Source organism: Otolemur garnettii, unplaced genomic scaffold (assembly GCF_000181295.1).
Source record: "Otolemur garnettii isolate 467f Iridium unplaced genomic scaffold, OtoGar3 scaffold00019, whole genome shotgun sequence".
NCBI lineage: Eukaryota > Metazoa > Chordata > Mammalia > Primates > Galagidae > Otolemur > Otolemur garnettii.
Genome location: NW_003852414.1, coordinates 7,750,639 through 7,773,457, shown reverse-complemented (window position 1 = coordinate 7,773,457; position 22,819 = coordinate 7,750,639). Strand labels below are relative to the sequence as shown.

The 22,819-nt window shown below is 40.5% G+C and overlaps 1 protein-coding gene across 2 annotated transcripts in view; it reads right to left on the bottom strand.

The window, feature by feature from the left end:
• Positions 1–7,241: 7,241 nt before the first annotated feature.
• The window catches only part of ARMC4 (armadillo repeat containing 4), a 151,913-nt gene continuing 136,335 nt past the window's right edge, over positions 7,242–22,819 (bottom strand). For both annotated transcript variants that reach the window (XM_012803301.1, XM_003786731.2), the window contains exon 19: positions 7,242–7,672. In XM_012803301.1, coding sequence (XP_012658755.1) covers positions 7,559–7,672 — 114 coding nt within the window. In that variant the 3' untranslated portion in view covers positions 7,242–7,558. The remainder of the gene's footprint in view (positions 7,673–22,819) is intronic.

Below are 22,819 nucleotides of genomic sequence, written 5' to 3'. Positions count from 1 at the left end.
AGGTTAACTTTTAGGAACTCTTTGAATAGTTTTTTGGTTTTTTTTTTTTTTGTCCTCATGCTTAAAACCCAGTGACTACAGTCTGAGGAATTTGCAGTTTTGGGCTTCCCAGTGATTTGGATTCAGTAGATTGGGACAGGGCCCGGAACTTTGCTTTTTAACAGGTACCTAGATTGGTTTTATGCAACAGGTCCAAAGAATACTGGCCTGTAGGATTAAGCTCAGGTTTCTCAAAGTAATTCTCGAGATGTTTTTAACCTTCTTTATCTGGCCTCGGTCCAATCTGTCTTAGGGAGGATGAGAACATCTATTCTGAGAGAACCTCTGGAAGCAAATAGGCCACTGTTCTGAGCCGTTCTGGTACTTACCTACATGAGGCCAGGAGTTGGCCTGAAAGACGTCTCTGCTTCTGTGAATCCTCTGACCCCAAACTTACCATTATGATTGTTTGCATTTCAGAAGAATTTTTCTGAACTTCTACTGGATTCGGGCCAACCTCCCCAATGCCTTATTTTGTAGCACTGAGATCATATTGTGCATCTACACGGACCAGGATAGTTTTGACACATGTCCTTCTTCACAAATTATGTTCTTCAGTGTTTCTATTGATCAGCTCCAGGTATCTTTAGGGATGCTAATGTCAGGACTTAAACCCTTACTCTAATAAATAAAGGCGATAACATTGCAGACGGGGGAAATTGAGGCCATATCAGATCCAGAGTTGATTTTCCTACGTGGTGGCTGTTATGCCAAGGAATTCTGGCCTATAGGATTGTGTTCTTTCAAAATATATTGAAGCTCTAACCCCAATTTGACAGCATTTGGAGACAGATTTATCTTAAGGTGGTAATTAAGGTTAAATGGGGTAATAAGGAGAGAGCCCTATTTTATAGGACTGGTGTCTGTATAAGAAGAACGGATATCAAAGATTGATATCTCTCTCTCTCTCTCTCTCTCACACACATAGAAGTCCAGGTGAAGATGCAATTAGGAGGTGGCTGGCTAAAAGCCAGGAAGAGAGGTTGCAGCAGAAACCAACCTGCTGGCACCTTGATCTTGGACTTCTCACCTCCAGAACTGTAAAAAAAAAAATATTTTTCTGTTGGTTAAGCCACCTACTCTGCAGAATTCTGTTATGGTACCCTAGTAGACTAATCCAGCTGCCATATGGAAAATTTGGGAGATGGATTATAAAAAATGACTTTCTATTGAATAGTTGTAAGACCTGGCAACAACTGTCTGAAGTTGAGTAGTAATTTGTCTGTGTTCTCTAGTTTGCCTCAGTCTCCACCACTCCCCTGTGTCTCCCAGACATGGAGGCTGAAAGTCAATGGGGGATTGTATCACTCACTGTTCAGAATAAAAACCAAAAACATGTCTAGCTTTCTTGTCCTAGATTATTTGGCTGGTACTTGTGGACATTTAGGTTTGTAACTGCAAATGTAAATAACTTAATGGCACAGGTCAATTTTTTTCCAAATAGTGAGAAGGGATTTGCTTTTAACTCTCCACACTCTCCTATCTAAATTCCTTTATGATATACACACAGTTTTCCTTTATGAGCAAGCCAAGCAGCTACAGCTTCTTCAAGTCTATAAGAACCATACTGATATACACTAAGATGTCTTTCAATCATGAAAATAAATTAGGACATAATTCTAAACTGTAATGACAAATCTTAACTCTGAACCTCGCAGGCCAATTATGTAATTTGTAAAGGATGTCTTTTATCAAGTAATAAATCAGGGTGACATGAACGAGCAAAAGAAAAGCTTCCTTTTGTCTTGACAGAGGCAAATAAAGAATAAGTCACTTTTACTTGAAGATTTGAAAAATAATGGATCGGGAGTAGAAGGATTCCATTTGTTAGAAGATTTCAAGTCAGCCACGACCATTACACATCAGCAGCATATTGAAATTATCAACTTTACATCTTGCACTTATAGAAAGAGAAGCATAAAGTATTTTAAGAGTCAGAAAATATAATGACTATTTGTCAGAGAAAACGGAAGGGGAAGCTGGAGACTTCCAGCTTTTATAAATGTGGGAATGAGGGGAAATTAATGTGATGATTAGAGCATAAAGAAATAGCACAAAGGGCAAAAACCAAGAGGTTTCAAAGAGAACACGAGTCGGTGATTCTGTCCTATATTTACTTACTAGTTGGCACATTTTGGTTGGGAGTGTACTTCTCTTGGATCTCTCCAGGCAAAACATAGCATGAGACTTAGTGAATCACAATATTGTACATCGTAGGCATCCACACTGGAATACACAAACGAATGGGTCAAAAAAGTTTTGTTTTCTTTAAATAAATATTGTATGATGCAATCTATTGACAAAAAACAAAGAAGGACATGGTTGGAATTTACGTGGGAGACGCTGGCGTCTGTTTCAATTGTAGGGACTTTGCTATAAGTAGTTGCAGTTCAAAGCTATTAAACACGTGTATTTTATAGATGCAGAATATTTTGACGGTGTTTCAGATGTGGAGCTGTTTTTCTCATATCGAAGAACGAACTCTTATCTTACGTATGCGCTGTGTATCCCATTTTCAACCTGAAGATTTCCTTTTTAAAGCTAGCGTTAGGAAATAGGAAGAATGTCTGCCTTGGAAGTTTCCAAATGATAAGAAAATAAAATTAATTGGGAGTGTTTTTATTTTAGGAAAATCCAGGTTCACAGTGAAATAGATTAGGAGACCCAGATAAACAAAAGAGGAAATAAAAATCTCATTCCACCTTTTAGAAATAATCACTCATTTACACTTTGGCGTATATGAAATCAGGTCTACCCTTTTCTCTGTGACTAGCTGTGGCATATAATTTTTTAGATGTGCTTGTGCTATATATACTGCTTTTTTTAATTATATAATTCCATTTATTTATTTTTTTATTAAGTCATATACACATAGATCATGAATTACGCTGCTTTAGAATAAGCTCTTCAATGTAACAATATATTCTGAAAAGTTTTATGTCATTATCATTCTGCAACACATTTGCATTATGTGTTATATTGTATCGTCATTGAATTAACCCAAATTTTCCTAACATTTTTACCATTATAAACAATAGTGCGGTGGATCCCACTGCAGATAAATCTCTGGGTATAACCCAAAAGGCACAGAAAAATTAAAATGCTTTTGATATGCACTGCCAAATTGACCTTGCAGAATGATTCTGCCCTAAATGGAACCTGGTAAGATATGAGCATCTGTATTTTATCATTTCTCCTGTATTTTAAATGCGATCATAGGTACAAAATACCTAATATAATGCATGCATATAGTAGCATCATATAAAAGTGAATTTATTTCCTTTGTACTCTAGTCTTATTTAGGGCGAGTTTCATGGTTTACTCTTAAGTACATGTGGACCCATTTGATTTTGGGGGGACATTTAATTAATGTGAGGCAGCAAGAGTCTTAAATAAGTGAATTTCCTTATTGTTTTCATTGAATTACAGGAATAGACATAGCCTATTCCATTCCCAAATCTTTATGAAATGAGATTAAACCCTTTAAATGCAATTTGGACTAGAATATTTTCTTTCTCTTGTTAGCCAAATCCCATCAGGTTAGAAAAAGAAAGAGGATTTACTTACAGCTCTGAGTTGGCTCACCTACCACCAAGATTCTCATTTTCCTAAATCGAAGTAAAGTTTCCAAATATTTTGAATGATGGTCTCTCAGTCTCATGTGGATGCCTTAGCCATGGATAATGGCAATGCTGGACTCTATCAGAATAGGGCCCTAAAGACACAGCTAACTTGACATTGACTTTCGGAGATGAAAAAAGATTTTGTCTAGTCTTTATTTCATTTCATATCTTTGTTTACACACATCATTGCATAGAAAATTATAAGAAAGCTAAAAGGTATTAAAAATTATCTCACTATTCACAGATAACTCATTAATCCAGCATATATATATAAATCAAATCAAACAGATTATAAGCCTCATACCTATTATCTTTCTACCTTGAACTCTTTAAAATCTATGTAAAAATAAACGTGTATTAACATTAGTTGAGTAGTGCAAATCTCATAATCAGTTTCCCTTCCATACATGTCTGTGTTTTCTAACTTTATGTAGATAAAATTGTTATTTTATAGTAAAAAATGGAATTATTGATAAATGGGTATCAACAAAACTGAGCTAATATTAGCAAAAGTAGCAGCAGAAAAAAAGTAAGTAAAAATGTTAATCTATTTGGGCTCACATAAATTTCAAATATGTTTTCCCAGACATCTTGACGTTGGTTACAAGACAACATAATAAGAAAAAATAATTTTGCACATATGGTACAGTATTCATGTATTAAGTGGTCACAAAATTGGTTAGAAAAACCACCAGACATAAAAAGATAAGAAAGAAAAAAGAAAAAAAAAACCGAACAATTTCCCCAAAGCGTATTCTATTGGTCAATAATATACTAAAAATGCTTAACCACCTTAGTAATCAAATATGTGAAAATTAAAGACATGTTTTTGCAATTAAGGTAACAGCATTAAAAATAACAATCATGCTTGATTTTACAATTGGACCAAGATTTTTTTTTTTTAAATTTTCTCTATACATGTACATGTGTTTATTTGGTTTCCACTTTTTGCCTTCACAAAATTAAAGAGGCTTCAAATGTAATAACAATAACAATGTTTAAGATAAGGACTAGAAACAAAAACCTCGCAAAGAACAAATGAAGATAAATACATTCAGAAAAGAAATCAGATGATTGCTGCAACAAAATATTGAGCAATAATAATAATAATGCAAAAAAAGTAACATTCACATTGTCAGATTAAAGTATGTCTGTCTGAAAGAGGAGGAGGGAGGGGTGAGGGAAAGGAAAAAATAAGAAAAGAAAATAGTGACTAATTCTCACATAAATTGGATTTAATTTTGACCAAAGTACATTCTTTGAACAACAATTTTTAATTCAACTTGTTAATATGTTGTTTAGGATATTGCATCCTCATTTATAAGTGAAATATGTTTGTAATTTCCCTTTATAATAATATGTTTTTTCCCCATGTTAATATCAGGTATATCCAGATGAAGTAGAATGATTTTAAAGTATTTCTTCTTTTTCTATTGTCTATAAGATGTGGCATGATCTGTTTTTCGGAAAATTATCTTTTATTTTTACTTATAAAAATAAATATTCTCTATTTTCCGAGACTTAAAAAAAAAAAGAGAAGTTAACTGATGACTCTATATGGAACCCCAGAGTCAAAGCATTCTATGAAAAAAAATTCTTTAAAGAAGTAAGTCATTTTTAGGACAAGCCATCCTGATAGTAGCAAAAGAACATTGACTGCAAGTAGGAGGAGGATTGTGGCAAGGATTTCTAAAAGGAATCCTTGTAAACTAAAGAGATTGGAAGATCAAAGAATATCTATTTAAAATTCCTTCCACCTTAAACCCCTTTCAAACAGAAACAGACATCCATTACCAAGAAAGTATATTGTATTCTCTGAGTGTCTCAGGGAAGAATAAAGCCTAAAACTTTATTCAATGAAAACTTACGAGGAATTAAGGTCATCAGTCTTAAACAGATCAACATAAATATAAACACTTCACACAGAAACTAATGAAAAAACAGCAAGGGCGCCCACATCCTGCGGCACCAAAACAATGGTGTGATCTTTCCTGGGTGTGTATGTGTGTCTGTGAGATTTGAGATTTTTCTAGCAAGAGCGTGCTACTTCATAAGAATAAGCCCCAAACTTGACCTTGAAATTCAGCTTCTCATTTGTTTACTCGAAAGATGATATATTTCTGGTGTTTAAGAATGAAAAACAAATTCTCCCTTAGAATAGACAAGACAGCCTTGACGTTAATATTCTCTGTTTCCAAGTGCTGAGATTCTTTTAAAATGGCACTGCGGCCTCTGTGTTATGCATTTATGAATTATAAAAACAGAATCCCTACGCTTCCTTCTAGCAAGCGCTTTGGAAAGAAACAACCCCCCCCCCCCAACATTCTCAAGGTTCTTTTTGTTGTTGCCTGGTCTTGGTTTTGTGTCCTTTTATTCCTAAGACCCACTCATTCAAGAATATTTCCAAATCTGAGGACAGTGATAGAATCTTCCTTTAATAATAATACAACCGGAATGTGTTTATTCATGTCCCAGGGCTGTCATCATCTGTGGTTTCTGATGGACTTTTCATGCTACGGAAACAAAGCTAAACGATGATTTTTAACATCAGAAATGTCTACGGTTGAACGTTAAAGGATTTCCTCTATTGGAATTGGAATTCATCGCTTAGGGAGCATAATACCATTTGCTTGTTCATATTATCCTCTTTCCTAAGCTCCTTTGAAAGGCAGTGAAGATGAATTGGTGTTTTATAAAACCTATGAATTCTTAGAAGCACTTTGCCTCTTTTTAATTGGAGCCTCCATCCACTGCTATCGTTTTCATCTGGTTCAGCCTTTTCGTTTCATACAAATTATTTATATTGAATTCAATTAAGCTTATTATCTTCTTTGAATTATGACAAACATGCAGGATCTAATATTTTTCAATAAAACCCCTGTGATGGCTTTTTAACGCATTTACAGAGATTTTTCAGTTTATGGAGCTGAGGCACACGAAACGATTTTTCTGGCTAGTATTGCCATGCCCTGGACACAGAGTTCCCAAACATTTCAGCACACCGAGGTTACGTATGTGATTCTTTTAAATGGGTTCTCATGTTTCTAGAACCTGATAAAACGCTATTAATCTTTTGCAGCCACGTTTTAAAAAGTACTTCGTGTGCCGAAAAGAAGTTCAGAAATTCAAAGCAATTGTACGCGAAGCGATATTATCCTTTTTAAAAATTATTTTTATTTTTTTGGATATGATCCTTACATCCGCATAAATTTAATTTCTTTCAATAAAATGCTGGTAAATCTCCGCAGGAAATAAACTTTTAATAAAACTCGTGGCTCTGGGAGTCCACGAGTCGAAAATGTCTTTGCGTTGCGTGATTTGGGACAGTGACTGTTAGACATTATCTCCTGAGATGTTTGGTAGTATTTAGGAGAAAATTGGGGTGACCTCGGGATAATCTCTCCAGGTCCAGCTGCTTAAGTCTAAATCCTGTTTAATAACAGTTTGTGAAATCAGCACATCTCGGCACTCTGTCGTGCATTGCGAGGGATCAACGGCTGTGATGACAGGACAGTTAGATAGGTTTAACAGAAAGGGAATTCTAGAGACATCCGTGAGGGGTGACGAAACAGCAGATGTGAAGGTCGTATCCTTTATTAAAATCACCACAAATGCAAAAGCATCACCGAAATAGATGGATATCCCGTAGACATGCTTAGAAAATGATCGCGCATTTATTGGCTTTACATTTTATTACATAGCAGATTCCCGAAACATTAAACAGAACAAACATACCCGTGCAATTTTCACACGAAAAGCATCGTTTGCGCTTTCAATTGGTGTGTTTTCATTAAGACGGTTTAAAGGACTTGCTAAAGATGGTTTGGGATTTAGGTTTCCAGGCCACGTCCTGTGTCGTGTAAAATTTGGTAGCTCCGTAATGTCAAGTTCACATTTCAAGTGTATCTTGCCTTTTCTGTGGCCAGAGCCAGCCTGCGGATGTTGGATATGCAACCAGCCGCAGCTTCCTGGAGTTCCTGATCGGGGGACCCGACCATAGCCAGGAGCAGCTGTCACCCATAAAAGAGGAGGAGGAGGAGGAGAGAAACAAGAATAAAACCATTAATCCACAGACATAGAGTGAGGCTCTGAACATAATTTTTAAACAGCAAACATTGTGAAAAGCCACCAATTCCAGGCAGGCAAGTGCTTAATCAGCTGCAGGATTTCTCATGCAATTCTTACCTTTTTCATTTTCCGGCCCATTTCCCACTCTCCCTTTTCTTTGGGCATCTAACTGCTATGGGTTCTGCTTCTGAATTTTCCCTTGCATCTTTCCTGGCTTTCCCCCCTTCCCAGGGTAACCTGGTGTGAGAGAGAGATGGGGATTCACATCCCTGCGAATTCAAAGCTTCTGCTGATTTCCATCAAACAAGATGCCGTTTCTCCTTCTTGGGGGGCTCTCACAGCCGTTTACTCAAAGGTCTGTTGTCCCACTTGTATTTCCCCCTTTTAAACAAATATTTGGGATATTTTCTGCCCAATGTTAAGATTGTAAATGCTTAAAACTTATAATACAATATCCAATACACAGCTGATGCCAAATAAATATTGAATCCATGAATTAGAAGGTTTAAAATCTAGCAATGCTGGATCTAATGAATAGTTCTGCCAAAAGTTAATTTGAATCATAGACTTTTTTTTGATACCGTAGTATTTGAGGACAAATGTGGATATTACCAGCCAATGAAGATGATTTGATAAGCAAAAGAAATACGGGAAAGAGAAATAGTGTGAAGAGCCTTAAATATGCCAGGTGTAGGAGTTTGGCTTTTGTTCTGTACATAATAAAAAAGAGGTTATTATTTAGGCACTTTAATCAGGGAAGTGACATGGTTATATCTGCATTTTAGAAGGGTAAGTTTTTTTTTGGCTGGGGCTGGGTTTGAACCCACTACCTCCAGCATATGGGGCTGGTGCCCTACTCCTTTGAGCCACAGGCGCCACCCTTAGAAGGGTAAGTTTTACAGCCATTTATAGAATATGGACCACAGAGAAAAGCAGTCCATATTCTAGTGTGACTAAATTAATTTAGTTAAATCAATTAACTAACGTTATTATCATTACTATCATTATCATTAATTCACACTAGAGGTGGTAAGGATGGAATAAAATCTAAGGATCGTGAGGAAGGAAGGAATTCAAGGGGTATTTGGGGACTAAATACCTACTCAGTGCATGGCCCAAGAACACATCATGATTATCCAAATAGGAGGAAATTAAAATGGTAACTCACATCCTCAGCGCTTCTAACACAAACTCTGCCTCTCTCTCCTGACTTTATCTTTCATCTTCCCTTTTCTAAGAACTCCTTTCCATCATCATTGAAACACACCTTCTCCATGTTTTTAAGAAAAAACAGAAAGACATCACTTTGACTCTTTTTTGTCCCTCCATAGGCAAATTTCTTTAAAGAGCAGTTGTCTGGCCTCACGATTGACAGCCTTAAATTCCATCCAGCTGTAATCCCAGCTACTATGGAGGCTGAGGCAGGAGGATCACTGGAGTCCAGTAGTTTGAGGCTGCAGTGAGCTCTGATTACAATCCTGCATCTAGCTGGAGTGACCCTGTAAATAATTAAATACATTTTTTCTACCCAAACATGGGTTTCCCCCATGTATTTTCCTGTATTGATAACAGACGTCATCCCTTGATTGCTCATGCTGGAAATCGTCCTGCCTCACACTCCCTTCCTCATCTTCCCTCCATCCAACTCATAACTACATTCTTGCCTTTCAGCTGCCCACACATGTGTCAAAGCCATTCCCTTCTCTCCCCTGCCACGGTCATCACCCTGTAAAGACTGTCCTTGCACCCTGTCTTGTCTAATTGGCTATTCATACAGTATCTAGAGTAGCTTCCTAAGTTGTGGAATTCACCAACAAGAGGCAAATGACTGAGAGAAAAAAGGAAACAAGACGTGATCAGTCATCTGAGCTTCAAGAGAAAGAAATGGACTGTTCTGTGTGAGGGAAACAGGGCAGCGTGGGGGAGCTCGTGCCTTGTGAGTTTGGGACTGTTTGTCTCCAGCATTGCTGGACAACCTTGTAGGGTTGTGATTTGCTTGAACAGCCACGTGGTCTGAGCTGGGCGGGAAGGGAAGTAAAAACAGGCTACTAATAATTGGGATAATTGAGAAGAGAGACCTCTAGGGAGCAGGGAAACAGTTTTAGTAGATCAGAGCATAGGAAAAAAGGGCGAAAATAAACGTTCTAGTCTAAGAGTGAAATGTCTGGAGTTGAGGATTTTACAGATAATGTCACTCTGAGCATTGACAGGGTCCAGAGTGTGGCCCCTGGAATGTGGGTCAGCATATGATTGTTAGGCAATTTTATACAGATGCTCGCATGCACACACACTTATGGTCTAGACAGCGGACCCTCCATAGCTGACCATTCCCAGGTCTCCTTAGGCTGACCTAATTTGCAGAGATCAGCCGTGCACCACCTGTACGTATCGGCACAACAGGCCTCATTCCTTACGTTGACCACCTTGGTTGCCCAGTTTGTGATAGTCCCTTGGGTGGTCAACTTACAGAGGCTCTACTGTCTTCTCATTCTTTGTCTCTCTCTCTCTCTCTCTCTCTGCAGCAAGAAGAAATAATGAAGGAACAGTGGGCAGGAAAGACAGAGTAGCCACTTTCTTGGTTACCCCAACACGTGGCTTAGATGTTTTTGCACAGCAACCCACGCTTAAGTCCCTTTCTTAACTTGCAACCTGTAACTCATGATCCACTTGTAACTCACGATCAGTTCAGTATTTTTATTAATCCATTTGTTTATACCTTGCTTTACTATACAGAAACTTTTTAAAGCAGATGTAACTATATGAAGTTGAGACTATTTTTCTTAAACATCTATTTCACACAGTTCATCCAGCATTTATTTTTTTCCAGTTTTTGGCTGGGGCTGGGTTTGAACCTGCCACCTCTGGCATATGGGGCTGGCGCCTTACTCCTTTGAGCCACAGGCGACGCCCCATCCAGCATTTTTCATACACGCACAGCTTATGCACTGACATCCACTTTGCTCATGTCCGCCACTGTACCCTTTCTTACCCCCATGCACTGGGTGCTAACATAATCCTGGAGAATTCATTCGTCCACATCGTTCTTTAACGGTTCAATGTGAGCAGTCAAGGGAGCCTGATAGTAACACTTCTCTATTCCCAGCTGGGCCTAGCTTTTCCTCATGTCTGCTCTCCAATCTTTAAATTACTTCTCATACTGAAACCAAACATTCCAACCAATTTCTTGGTACTTTATATACTTAATCCCTTGAGGGTTCTTGCAAGTTATTAATGATTTCCTTTTACATGACTCATTTTGTCCCTTTTTCCCTTGAGTAGATGATTCATAAGGGTTTGTGGGTCCTCTCATTGGCTCCATTGTCTTATAAAACGTAGCACCAAAATTCTCCCTGAAAGTCTAAATCATTTTTGTGGATAATCTTACTACGTTAATTTTGTTACTATAGCCAGGCCATCACAAGGAATGTCAGTTGCCTGGAGACCCTTCTGGGCCCTGTATTCGAGGGCCTGCTGCTCCTCTAAAAGCTTGATTTCCACAAGCAACTGGGCTATGGAAATAATCTCATCTCTGATTGCCCAATTCAGGGTGGCCATAAATTCCGTGTGCGACTCTCTGGTCACCCTGTATTTGCTTTTCAGGTAACTGAAGGAAAAACATTTGCCAGCAACAGCAATTCCACCTACTGACTACCCCCAGGGCCGCCCTCCTTGTTTCCACTCTGGTCTCTAACACCCTTCACTGACAGATGTCATCAGTGTGTTGATTCTGAAGCCTTGGAAGAGGTGATGTGGAGTCCTACCTGCAAACCCCAGCTATCTGAGAAGGGAGCTAGACTAGTAGACCCTTGTGCCTTTGAGCTCCTTTCTGGAAAAGCCACTGCCAGACAGTAGTCATGAGTGTAGGTTTTGAGGCTACGACATCTTGGATGTGGGTCCTGCCTCTTCTGTGTACTGGGCCAATTATGGACTTGCTTAACCTACCTGCTCATGTGTGTGTGACAGAAACACCTTCCTCTGAGCAGCACTGTGAAGATGAATTCCACATACACCTGCAGTAAGTCAATGTCGGAACACCTGCATTCACAGCCTCTTCCCAGCCTTATGTCCTGTGGACTTCCCTCCCCTTCCTGCTCTGTCTGCTTATTTCCTAAGCCTTCCACATTCTACAATGTGTGAAAGAGATGAGTGGATGGAGAATTCGCACTGGTGAGGGCAGAGGATTGAAAAGAACAACAGAAGGGGAAGGAAAGGAAAAGGAGTAAAGAGGGAAGAGCTTCCAGCCAGTTTTGAAGAAAGAGTTTGAGGGGCTTGGAGTAGAAAGGTTATGTTAGGAGCACTCTGGGGTGAGAGAGACATCCTGAGTGTCAGAAGGATAAGGAGATTTAAGAAGTTAAGTGGTGTATGATGGCGCTATTTTCAAGGTAGTGTGGAACACAACTAGATTGAAATTATTTTCAATTGCTATTGGGCTGCAGGCTTTTGTCTCTCTGCCTGTGTTTCCATGCAGGACTTGACCTTGAGGCCGCCTGGCTGCCTATGGGTTATGCCTTTGAACTGCATAGCACGGTTCCCCAGAGGCAAAGCAAGAGTTGGGTGCGTGGTATTCATTCTCACAGTGATCATTTCACAGTTCTCAAGTCTGGATCTGGCATTTATTTCCTGAATAGTTTGGGAGGAAGGAGAAATTTTGGCCCTGTGGTCAGTCAAGCTCCAGGCCCCACCTCATCTCTGGTCAACCTCCCTGGGTACCAATGACCCAGGCTCCAGGTGGCACTGGCTGTTGCCACAGCACCCTTGGAAAAGAATCCTTGATGCGATGCCTGTCAAAACCAAACCTGGTTTGGTCCATTCCCTTCAGACCTAGTTGAGGTTCTTTGTTCCCCACTTGGGCTTTCCAAGAGTCAGTTGTGTTTATTCCCAAACTCTTGATGCCAGTTACATAATTTCACATCACTCATTGAACCATGAGTGTCAATGAACTATGAGCATTAGTCTTAATGTTTGGCCTACAAACAAGGGTTGTTGGGGAGACCATCTTCTGTACATTCACATAATTTTTGTATTAGAAGAAAACGTTTCATCAGCGCAGGTCACTTTTTTGTGACTCTACCAACAACTTTTTCTTTTACCTGACTGACATAGTCTTGAATGTACCAAGAGCACTACTCCTCTTTGGGGAATTTATTTTGCCTAAGTTTCTTGCACTGACCACGAGGCTTCATTCAACATCCCGTTAGGGTGGCTAGTGAAATTTCAGTTTAAAAATTAAACCAAGACAGGCCAGGAGTCCACTGTTTTAAACACTGAAAGGGTGGGCAATATTTTAAAAAAGATAAATAGATAAAAGGAGCAAACACGTGGCTTAGAACAGCACAGGTGGTGGGCAGTGAGAGTTGCTTCCTTAAATTTACCTTGAATGACTCATTGGTGTCAAGCCCACAGCTTACCTAACATTTGCATAATGTGAAATGATTTTATTAGCTACCAAGCTAACTATGTACCAGGCACTGTGATTTATTCACTACAGCTGAATTTAGCCTGCTATGTCCATTTTATTTAGCCAGGAATATTCTCAATCAAGGGTATAGAGTTGGAAGTCTAGAATTTTCTGTGTGCTCATGGGATGAATGGCTTGATATTTGAGATGTACTTCCAGGACCCTCTTTTGGTTTCACTGCAATCTAAATTTATTGTTTTTCCTGAGTTTTACTTTATTGTTGATGAATGTTATTTACTGCTTTGTTATCTACCCAGAGGCTATGCATTTAATGCAGTTTTACAGATAGAATAAGGATACACTGCTTTCTCAAATCACTGTCTAAACAATATGTACTATATATGAGACTTGGTTTTGAATCAGCCCTCAGGAATATGTTTTTATTTTTCTAAGAGCTTCATAAGCAAAGGAAGGCACACAGAGGAATGCTTTAAAACTAGTACAAACACCCACATAACAGAAACTTAGTACCAAACTTGACTTTGGTGGGCAGAGAACAGGGAAGAACAGTACATGTTTTCAAATCAGTAACTTACGGAGCAAGGTGAAGGTCAGGTGAACTCTATTTGTGATAATTATTAATACTTAAAAGGATTAGGTTTCTTTTTCTTTCTCTGTTTCTTTTCTTTTTCTTTCTTTTTTTGAGACAGAATCTCACTCTGTCACCCTGGGTAGAGTGCCTTGGTGTCATAGCTCACAGCAACCTCAAACTCCTGGGCTCAAGCCATCCTCCTGCCTCAGCCTCCCAAACAGCTGGGACCACCATGCATGGCTAGTTTTTCTATTTTTAGTAGAGATGGGGTCTCACTCTTGCTCAGACTGATCTCAAACTCCTGAGCTCAAGTGATCTATCTGCCTCAGCCCCTCAGAGTGCTAGGATTACAGGAATGAGCCAGCACAGTGTCAAGGAGTCAGTTTCTTAAGAAAGTGAGATGCAAATTTGGTACAAGTAAATACAGTAGAACCTCTGTAAGTTGACCACCCAACGGACTGTAACAGACTAGTCAACACATGGAGGTGGTCAACATAAGGAATTAGGCCTGCTGTACTGATACTTAATGTGTAGTGCTTGTCTAGTCTATGAAAATTAGGTCAACTTAAGGAGGTGGTCAGTGTAGGGAGGTGGTCAACTATGGAGGTTCCACTGTATGGAATTGGTATATATTTTCTTTAGCATCTATCCTTTGATCTACAGACGTATTTCCAACTCTAAAGGCTTTTTAAAATTTAATATTACAAGGGGGGAAACACCTTGGGTTTACCTCTTCCAAGTGACTGTTCTTTTCAAAAACTTTCTTTTTAGTCCTCAGGTGAACACACCCAAGGACTTCACATTTATTAGGAGTTTCATACATACATTGATGGAAAACTAGCCCCCCTGCCTTTTAAAACTTAATTGCACAGAGCACTTTAAAACGTCATTCAAACAAATAACATTTTACAACGTTGGAGGGAAGGAGAGCGTGGAGACGGGCAGAACGAGCGGTTTGTGGACTGGGCTAACGCGAATGCTTCCGCATGCGTGGGAAGCTTTGATCTTCGGGTTCATGCCCTCGGTATGCAGCTGTGACCCCCAGTTCACATCTCCTGGAAGGTGAGACAAAGGTAGCCTGGGAATTGGGGCCTGCATTTCATTTTTCCTTTCCCATTTAACAGTTTACGATTTTATGTAATACTTCAGTTGTATGAAAAAACATGTACCCATTTGAGTGATAACAGATTTCCTTGTGGTTTGACTCGACATTGTTTGGGTGAAACACAGACTGGAAATATGAGTTTTAATTAGAGCCGGATGAGCTTGGAAAGACCTGCACACCCAGGTTTTTTAGGGGGTGTTCCAGAAAGACCTGGAGTTCCTAGAGCTCACGTGAACTCTGAACCCTCCAGCATCAGTTCTCCGGTTTCCAAGGCATCGGTGGTGTGGTTGCAGCTGCGCCAATGCAGAAGCCAGGATCAAGAAATGCACTGGACTCTGCCCATGGAATGGCTCCCCAAATATTCGGGTTGGCTGGGGCTCTGCCGCTGTTCCAACGGAGACTCCACCACAGTTTCGTTCACATCCAGACTCTGGGTCTTGGTAATTCATTTCATATGACAGCTCACTAAAGCCAGGGCCCTCAGATCATATTTAACATTTGCTGGTCGGGGCAAAACCTTGGATTCTGTTTGGGCCAGAGAAAGGAATCCAGGGGCTCGCCTTTCAGTGGTGGCTGTCCTCCTCAAGGTGACAAGTGTGCACACCATGCTTATATGCCAGCAGAGGTCCATGTTGGCAAAACGTGGAAGTGGGTTCTGATACTCGACCTACTGTGTTTTCCCCAGAATAAGACCTACCCCAAAATAAGTCCTAGCAGGATTTCAATGCATTTGTTAAATATAAGCCCTACCCCGATAATAAGACCTAGTGATGGGCGTGGCTATGCAGTATATCTATGGGCATGGCTATGCAGATACGCTGCATAGCAGATAGCTGCTTAGCCACCATGCTTTTGCCCACTGAGAAGAAGATATCCCCTGAAAATAAGCCCTAGTGTGTCTTCTTGAGAAAAAATAAATATAACACAGTGTCTTATTTTCAGGGAAACATGGTAGCGGCCTTTCTGTGCAGACGGTCACTCGTGTTTGACTAAGTGCGTCCTCTGGGTTTGCCCCTGCTTGTTTTGTCATGAGCCTTCCACTAGGGAGCTTTGGTACCCAAACAGACCCACAGACATGGGATTGGAGTGCCAGGTCTGTAGTACTGGGCGAAGAAATGAGATATATAATAGAAATAGCACTACTGACCACCTTCTAAATACGCGAGGAATGGAGAATGATTTCATCACCAGGCCGAGTCAGGACTGTGCGACTCTGCTAGGCAGTCTACATTAGAGGAAAAGGAAGGGACAAGTTTCTGCATGCCCAGAACAGAAGCTGATGGTATCAATGGGAATGGATTCAGGTTGCTCTTCAATTTTTAATTCTATCAATCCAAAGAATTGTGGTAGATGACACGTGCATACAGGGGTTTCCTGGTTAAGAACACTAAAGAAATGATAGAATAAGGAAGGATAAGAAAGATCTATGTGGACAAGGTTGCTTAAAAGTGCTTTTTTTGAGAGAGAGAGTCTCATTGCGTCATCCAAGCTAGAATGCAGTGGCATCATCATTGCTTGCTGCAATCTCAAACTCCTGGGCTTCAGTGATCCTCCAGCCTCAGCCTCCTGAGTAGCTAGGACTACAGGCACTTGCCACCATGCCTGGCTAATTTTTTCTATTTTTAGTAGAAATGGGGGTCTCATTCTTTCTCAGGCTGGTCTCAAACTCCTGAGCTCAAGGGACCCTCCTACCTCGGCTTCGCAGAGTGCTAGGATTATAGGTGTGAGCCACTAAAATTGCATTTTGCCATTAGAGACATCAACATGCTGACGACAGAATATTTTTTCCCCATAGATTATGCCACATACTGATTATGAGTTCATGCTTTCAGTTCAGTCTGAGTTCGAACCCTGACTTTACTTCCTCCCAATTGTATGTGATCTGGGGGTTGCTCTTTCTAAGCCTCAGTTTTCTTATCAGTAAAATTAGGATTTTTAATAGAACCTTCTTAATAAGATAGATGTGCAGATTAAGTGACATATTTGATGTAAAGTGCTTGTGCTGCATGCTTATCAATGATAGTTATTATTACTCTTGTTGTTGTTATCTTGAATTGGAGGTTATTGTTGAATAGAGACATCAAAATTTGCTGCCAGCTCATTTTTTCTCTGCTAAAATTGAATTGGGTTGATTCAAATAAGCAATTTTAGTCTAGTTATACTTAAAAGTAATATATTAACAGAAGGCTTGTGGTATCCTGTTAAGTGGGCAAAAACCAAAGTCAAGGCATTAGAACACATTTCTACCTCCCTGCTAACAGATTGGTAAGTTCTTATTCAAATTAAAGTTTTCCGGATCAGTCTCTACTCCAGAAGAACATAAGATGCTGCTATGTTTTGAATGATTGTCCCCTTCTATACTCCTGTTGAAATCTAAGTGCCATTGTAATACTACTGAGAGGTGGGGCCTTTAAGAGGTGATTAAGGGCTGGGCATGGTAGCTCATGCCTGTAATCCTAGCACTTTGGGAGGCCAGGAGTTCAAGACCAGCCTGGGTAATAGTGAGACCTTGTTACTATGAAAAATAAAAAAAATTGGCTTGGTGTTGTGTCAGGTGCCTCTAGTCTCAGGTACTCAGGAAGCTGATGTAGGAGGATTGCCTGAGACCAGAGTTTAAGATTGCAATGAACTATGGTGATACCACTGTACTTGGTGACAGGGGAAGACCCTATCTTCCCAAAGGGGGGTGGTTATTAACTCGTGAGGGCTCTGCCATCTTGAATGGATTAATGTTGCTATACAGAGAGTAGGCTTCTGATAAATGGAAACATTTGGCCCCTATCTGCTCCCTATCTCATGAGCTTGCTCTCACCTAATCTCTTTCCACTATGGGATGATACTTGCCAGAGAGAGATCAACCATGCTTTTAGACTTCCCAGACTTAAGAACTGTGAGAAATAAATTTCCTTTCATTATAAATTATCTAGTCTGAATGCATTAGATTTGGAATGTCTTTGCAATGGGAAATAGAAGAATAGGTAACTGTTTCTTCCAAAGATTTATTTGTTTGTTTTTATTTGTTTTGGTCTCAATCTTCCAAGTTCCAGATGTCCTTCTGAGGTCAGTTACTTGTTGGATGACTGGAAATTCTGAACACCTACAGAGAACTTGTTGACTTTGCACTTTACGACAGGGTGCTCTGGGTGGTCTACAGGCTACTCACAATTGTATTCTCTATGGAGACGCCAGGTTGAAGGCTGCATAAAGCAGCCCTCACTTGCTCATCAACTCAGGAACACTGGTTGGGGCTGTCTCCATCTGGGAGAAGGGACACCCTTTTCTTCCCACAAAATCTTTACCTTTAGTAGAGCATCTATGAGTTTGGACAATTAAGTTTGCGAGCTCATCCTAGAAAAAGTGCTACATACTCTACTGCTGAATATCACTAAGGTCACCTTTGAAGTACTCCCCTTAGGAAGCTATGCACTGACACCAGCACCTAGTCCAGCCTTCAAAGCAAGAACTTTTTACTAGGATGAGCTCATGAACTTAACTGTCAGACCTCTCGTACAACAACGACTCTGATGACTATTCTAGAAAAAGAATTCCAAAGTTGCTTTGAATGGTGGACTAAAAGTTGGCATTGGTGCATAGCTCCCCACAGGAGTACTTCAACAGTGAGGTATGTAGGTATGTATTCAGCAGGGAGGTATGTAGCACTTTTTCTAGGATGAGTTTAAGAACTTAATTATTCAACCTCGTACACCTTGGAGTGGCTGCTCTATAGACAGATGCTGGGTTGGGAAGGGGGGTATTTGTCTGTGTAGAGCTGGGGAAGGCCCAGCCTTCCTCCTTGTAACTTTGACCTTCAACCCTAGCAATCAGCACTAAAGTGTTCCTATGTGTTTTGAGGCTTCTGTAAATTTGTTTGTTCTCAGCTTTGGCCACTGTTGACTTGAATTTTGATTCTTCAGGTCTGCTAGGTAGTTGCCATTCTTCCATTTGAAAATTTGCAATTTTTTTTTTTTTGAGACCCAGTTTCACTCCGTTGCCCTGGTAGAGTGCTGTGGCATCATAGCTCACAGCAAACTCAAATTCTTGGGCTCAAGAGATCCTATTACCTCAACTTCCCAAGTAGGTGGGACTACAAGTGCCTGCCACAATGCCCAGCTAGATTTTCTACTTTTAGTAGAAATGGGGTCTTGCTCTTGCCCAGGGTGGTCTTAAACTCCTGAGTTCGAGCAATCCACTCATCTCGGCCATTCATGAAAATTTGCAAAATTTTGTTGCTATTGTCTCCTCTACAGTCTTTCAATCTACCTGTCCTTGTCAGTCTGCGTGGTTTTTAAAAATTTATTTCTTTGTTTGCAATGCCAATAGATTTCAGAAATAGTAAAATTAGATTCAGGAGTTAAATTTGCTGCTTTATCTGGAGCAATGCATAAGTTTCCTGCAAACTCCAGGAAACATGCCCTTTAGATATCAACTCTGGATGCAAGTGCCTGTACTTAACTTAGGTTTTCTCCCCTTCTTGACAGATTGAAAGTCTATTGGATTTTCTGTGGTCTATTGTTAGATTGGTTTTGTTGAGAGAATATTCAGGAATAAATTTCTTGGGGGAAGGTTGTATATATACAGGAGTCCAACAGAGGAGAATGAGGTCAATTTAAACGTGACTCCTTCAACATTTACATCTCCAGCCATCAGCTAAAGTGAAGACCATCTAACTGCCTGCTTGCCATCTCCACTTGCATATGAAAACGGCACCTCAAATTTCACATGGACAAAGCTGAAGTCCTGATCCTTCCATCCATACCTGATTCCCCATAGTCTCCCTTTCTTAGGTAATGCATTAACTGCTGTGCGAGTTATATTTAACTCATGCTCGTTTTGAGTCTCATGAAGCATATAAAATTCACATGTCTCTTGACCAATCTTGACCTAATAAACCATTGCTGCCCCAAGGAAAAACCTTTTTTTCCCCAGTATGGCAGTCAGTAATGGTGACTCTTCTTCACACAGATGCTTGGGCTGAAAAGCTTGGCGTATCTCAGCACCTCTCTTTCTCTCGTACCCCTTATCTAAGCCATGAACAAAACCTGCTGGTTCTACCTTCAAAATATACCTAGAATCTGACTTTTTCTCATGACCGTCATTGCTGTGGTCTGAGCTGTTATCATCTCTTGAACTGAATTTAATGAGGAGGCCATGTTTTTGATATACGAGAAGATCTGAGGCTGAGTTTAAAGGTATGGCCTGGAAAAAACTAAAACACTGAGAGTCAGAATGTCTGAGAAACTTCCCTTCTAGTTAAGGAGAGAGATCAAAGAAGAGAAAAGACAGCTAAGTGGTCTTCCGGGAGAATGGAGGCCTGGTTCAGAAACGGTCTGGGGACTTTTTAAAAATGAAGACGTCTAATATTCAGCTTGGAAGCTGTTGGCATCACTGCTGTGTATTTCTCTGTAGTCCCTCCAAACGTTTGATTTTTTTTTTTTTTTACTTTACATACAATGACCTTATAAAAATGCTTCTGTTTTGGTTTGTTTGCTGTTTTCATGATGAGAAGCAGTTAGTGAGGAAGACTGATAAAAAAGGATTGAGTTCCAAATTTAGGCCAGCTCCAGGCAGGACACACACCAGGATGGGATAATCCATAACGTGGGTCAGGTTCTCAGAAGGTGGAGATGCCTTGTGGTGTATCTCCCCTTAATTATACTTTGCCTAGGAAATGGGAGGTAGAGGAAGACTTGAACCCACGTTTCCTATACACTAAGGGAAATAGTAGCCTTCATTAACACCTGAGTGCTAAAGACAGTAAAATCTCTGCAAGTTGACCACCCAGGGGACTGTAACAAATTGGTCAACATGCGGAGGTGGTCAACATAAGGAACTAGGCCTACTGTAGTGATAGGTACCTGGAGGTGCATGTCCGGTCCATGAAAATGAGGTCAACTTAAGGAGCTGGTCAGTGTAAGGAGGTGGCCAACTGTGGAAGTTCTATTGTGTATGTTTTTCTGAAATGTGAATAAAACTGCCACTCAAAAGTACATCTCATTCTTACATAAAGCAAGACAAAAAACATATTAACCCCTGACCTTCCCAATTCTGTTGATCTTTACCTCTACTCCACATTAATTAGTCAACCACTCTTAGGGTTTACCTGGACCTTACAAATACCAGTGGTGGTCCATTCCTGTCCCTCATTGCTGTCACTGGAAATTCTTGGCTATGGGATCAAGTACATAGAACATGCTGATGTGTCTTCACTGTCTTCCTGCCTGGCCTGCACCCTATGGTCCGCCAAGTCAACTGGCTTTTTGTTGCCGGGTTTAACTCACAGTTCTCTACCATTCTTCTAGCCTACTAAGAGTACAGATTGAAATCCTGCCTCTCAATTAGGCTTCTAGATCACACACACAAGCTGGGCAATGGCACATACATTCATAAGCTCCATTCGCATTTGGGGCCCTCCGCTCTGCCTGGCAATCCACCCAGGTGTCTGTCTCATCAGCTTTCACTTTCCCAAACCAGCTATTTAAAATCTCCTCTACTCTCCTTAAATTACCTAACCCACCACTTCAGTTCCTTCAATCTCAGCATATGTCTTTGCCTCCTACTTGGTGGGGAAAATAGAAATCACGAAAAGGGAAATGGCCCAACTCCCGGCCGCCACACGTACAGATTCCTAGCGCAAGTGCCCGCATCCTTTCCGCCTTCCCATCTGTCATGTGGAAGAGGTGTCTGTCCTCCTGGCCAAACTTGTCTCCTTGCCCTCACACTCTGCGTTCTCCAGCCTCCCTCTCCACCTCCAAGGGAAGCTCACGCTTTCCGGCATCTTCACTGCCTCCCCTCGCCTCCTTCCTGCTCTTGGCCACCACTTAGCATTTGAACACGCCGTTCTCCGCAGTCTCAGAACAGAAACAAAACAGAGAAACAAAAGGAGAAGCCACCAACACCTCCTTCACCTCCCCTTCCAGCTACCAGCCTTGCTCCCTCCTTCTCAGCCAAACTTTTCAAAGCGTGACCTCCACTTGTTGCCTCCACTTCCTCACTTTGTTTTCAAGGTCATTCATCCTCCCTTTGCTATGCTCTGAGGGGACGCTTTTGGTTCTTGTCTTACTTTCCAGTAACACTTGCCCCATTGGTCATGATCTTGCAATTAAAATACTCTCTTCTCTTGACTTTATTAAAACAGCGTTTTCCTCAGAGAAGGTTCTGTTCATGTCTCTTGCCCACTTATAAATGGGGTTGTTTGCTCTTGTTGATTGGTTTGAATGCTGTATAGATTCTAGTGATCAGCCCTTTGTCAGATTTAAGGAGCTGAAGAACGTTCTCTTTAGTAAAGTATTACAAGAATGGAAACACAAGTATCCAATGTACTCAATACAAATATGAAACCGACAGATAAGCAACTGTACACCAACATGAGACAAAAACATAATAACTCAAGTGGGGGGAAGAGGAGATGAGGGAGAAGGGAGAGAGGAAAAGGGAAAGAAATTAGTAAGCTCTCACCTATGGCCACGATGTAATCGTTTTCCCCTGGGTGAAGGGCTCAACTACAACCTGGACTTTACCTAACAAATGCAAACAATATAACCTAATCATTTGTACCCTCATATTGATCTGAAATTAAAAAGAAAGCCTTACAGTAAACAAGGAAAAAAAAACACATTTTCCTAATTTATTGGTTTTAAGATTTCCCCCCTTTAACTCTAAATGCTTCTTTTGTGGAATCCTTTTTCTGAGCCCACCATGTCCTTCTACCTTCTTGTTTTTTCTCTACTCTCTCAAGGAAATGTCATCCACTCTCATTATTTCATGAACCATAGCTCTCAAATCTGCCCATGGCCTATTAAGAACCAGGTGCACAGCAGGAGGTGAGCAATGGGCGAGTGAAGCTTCATCTGTATTTACAGCCACTCCCCATCAGTGGCATCACCGCCTGAGCTCTGCCTCCTGTCACATCAGAGGCACTGGATTCTCCTAGGAGCAGGAGCCCTGCTGTAAACTGCACATGTGAGGGATCTAGGTGTGGATGAGGGATCTAGGTT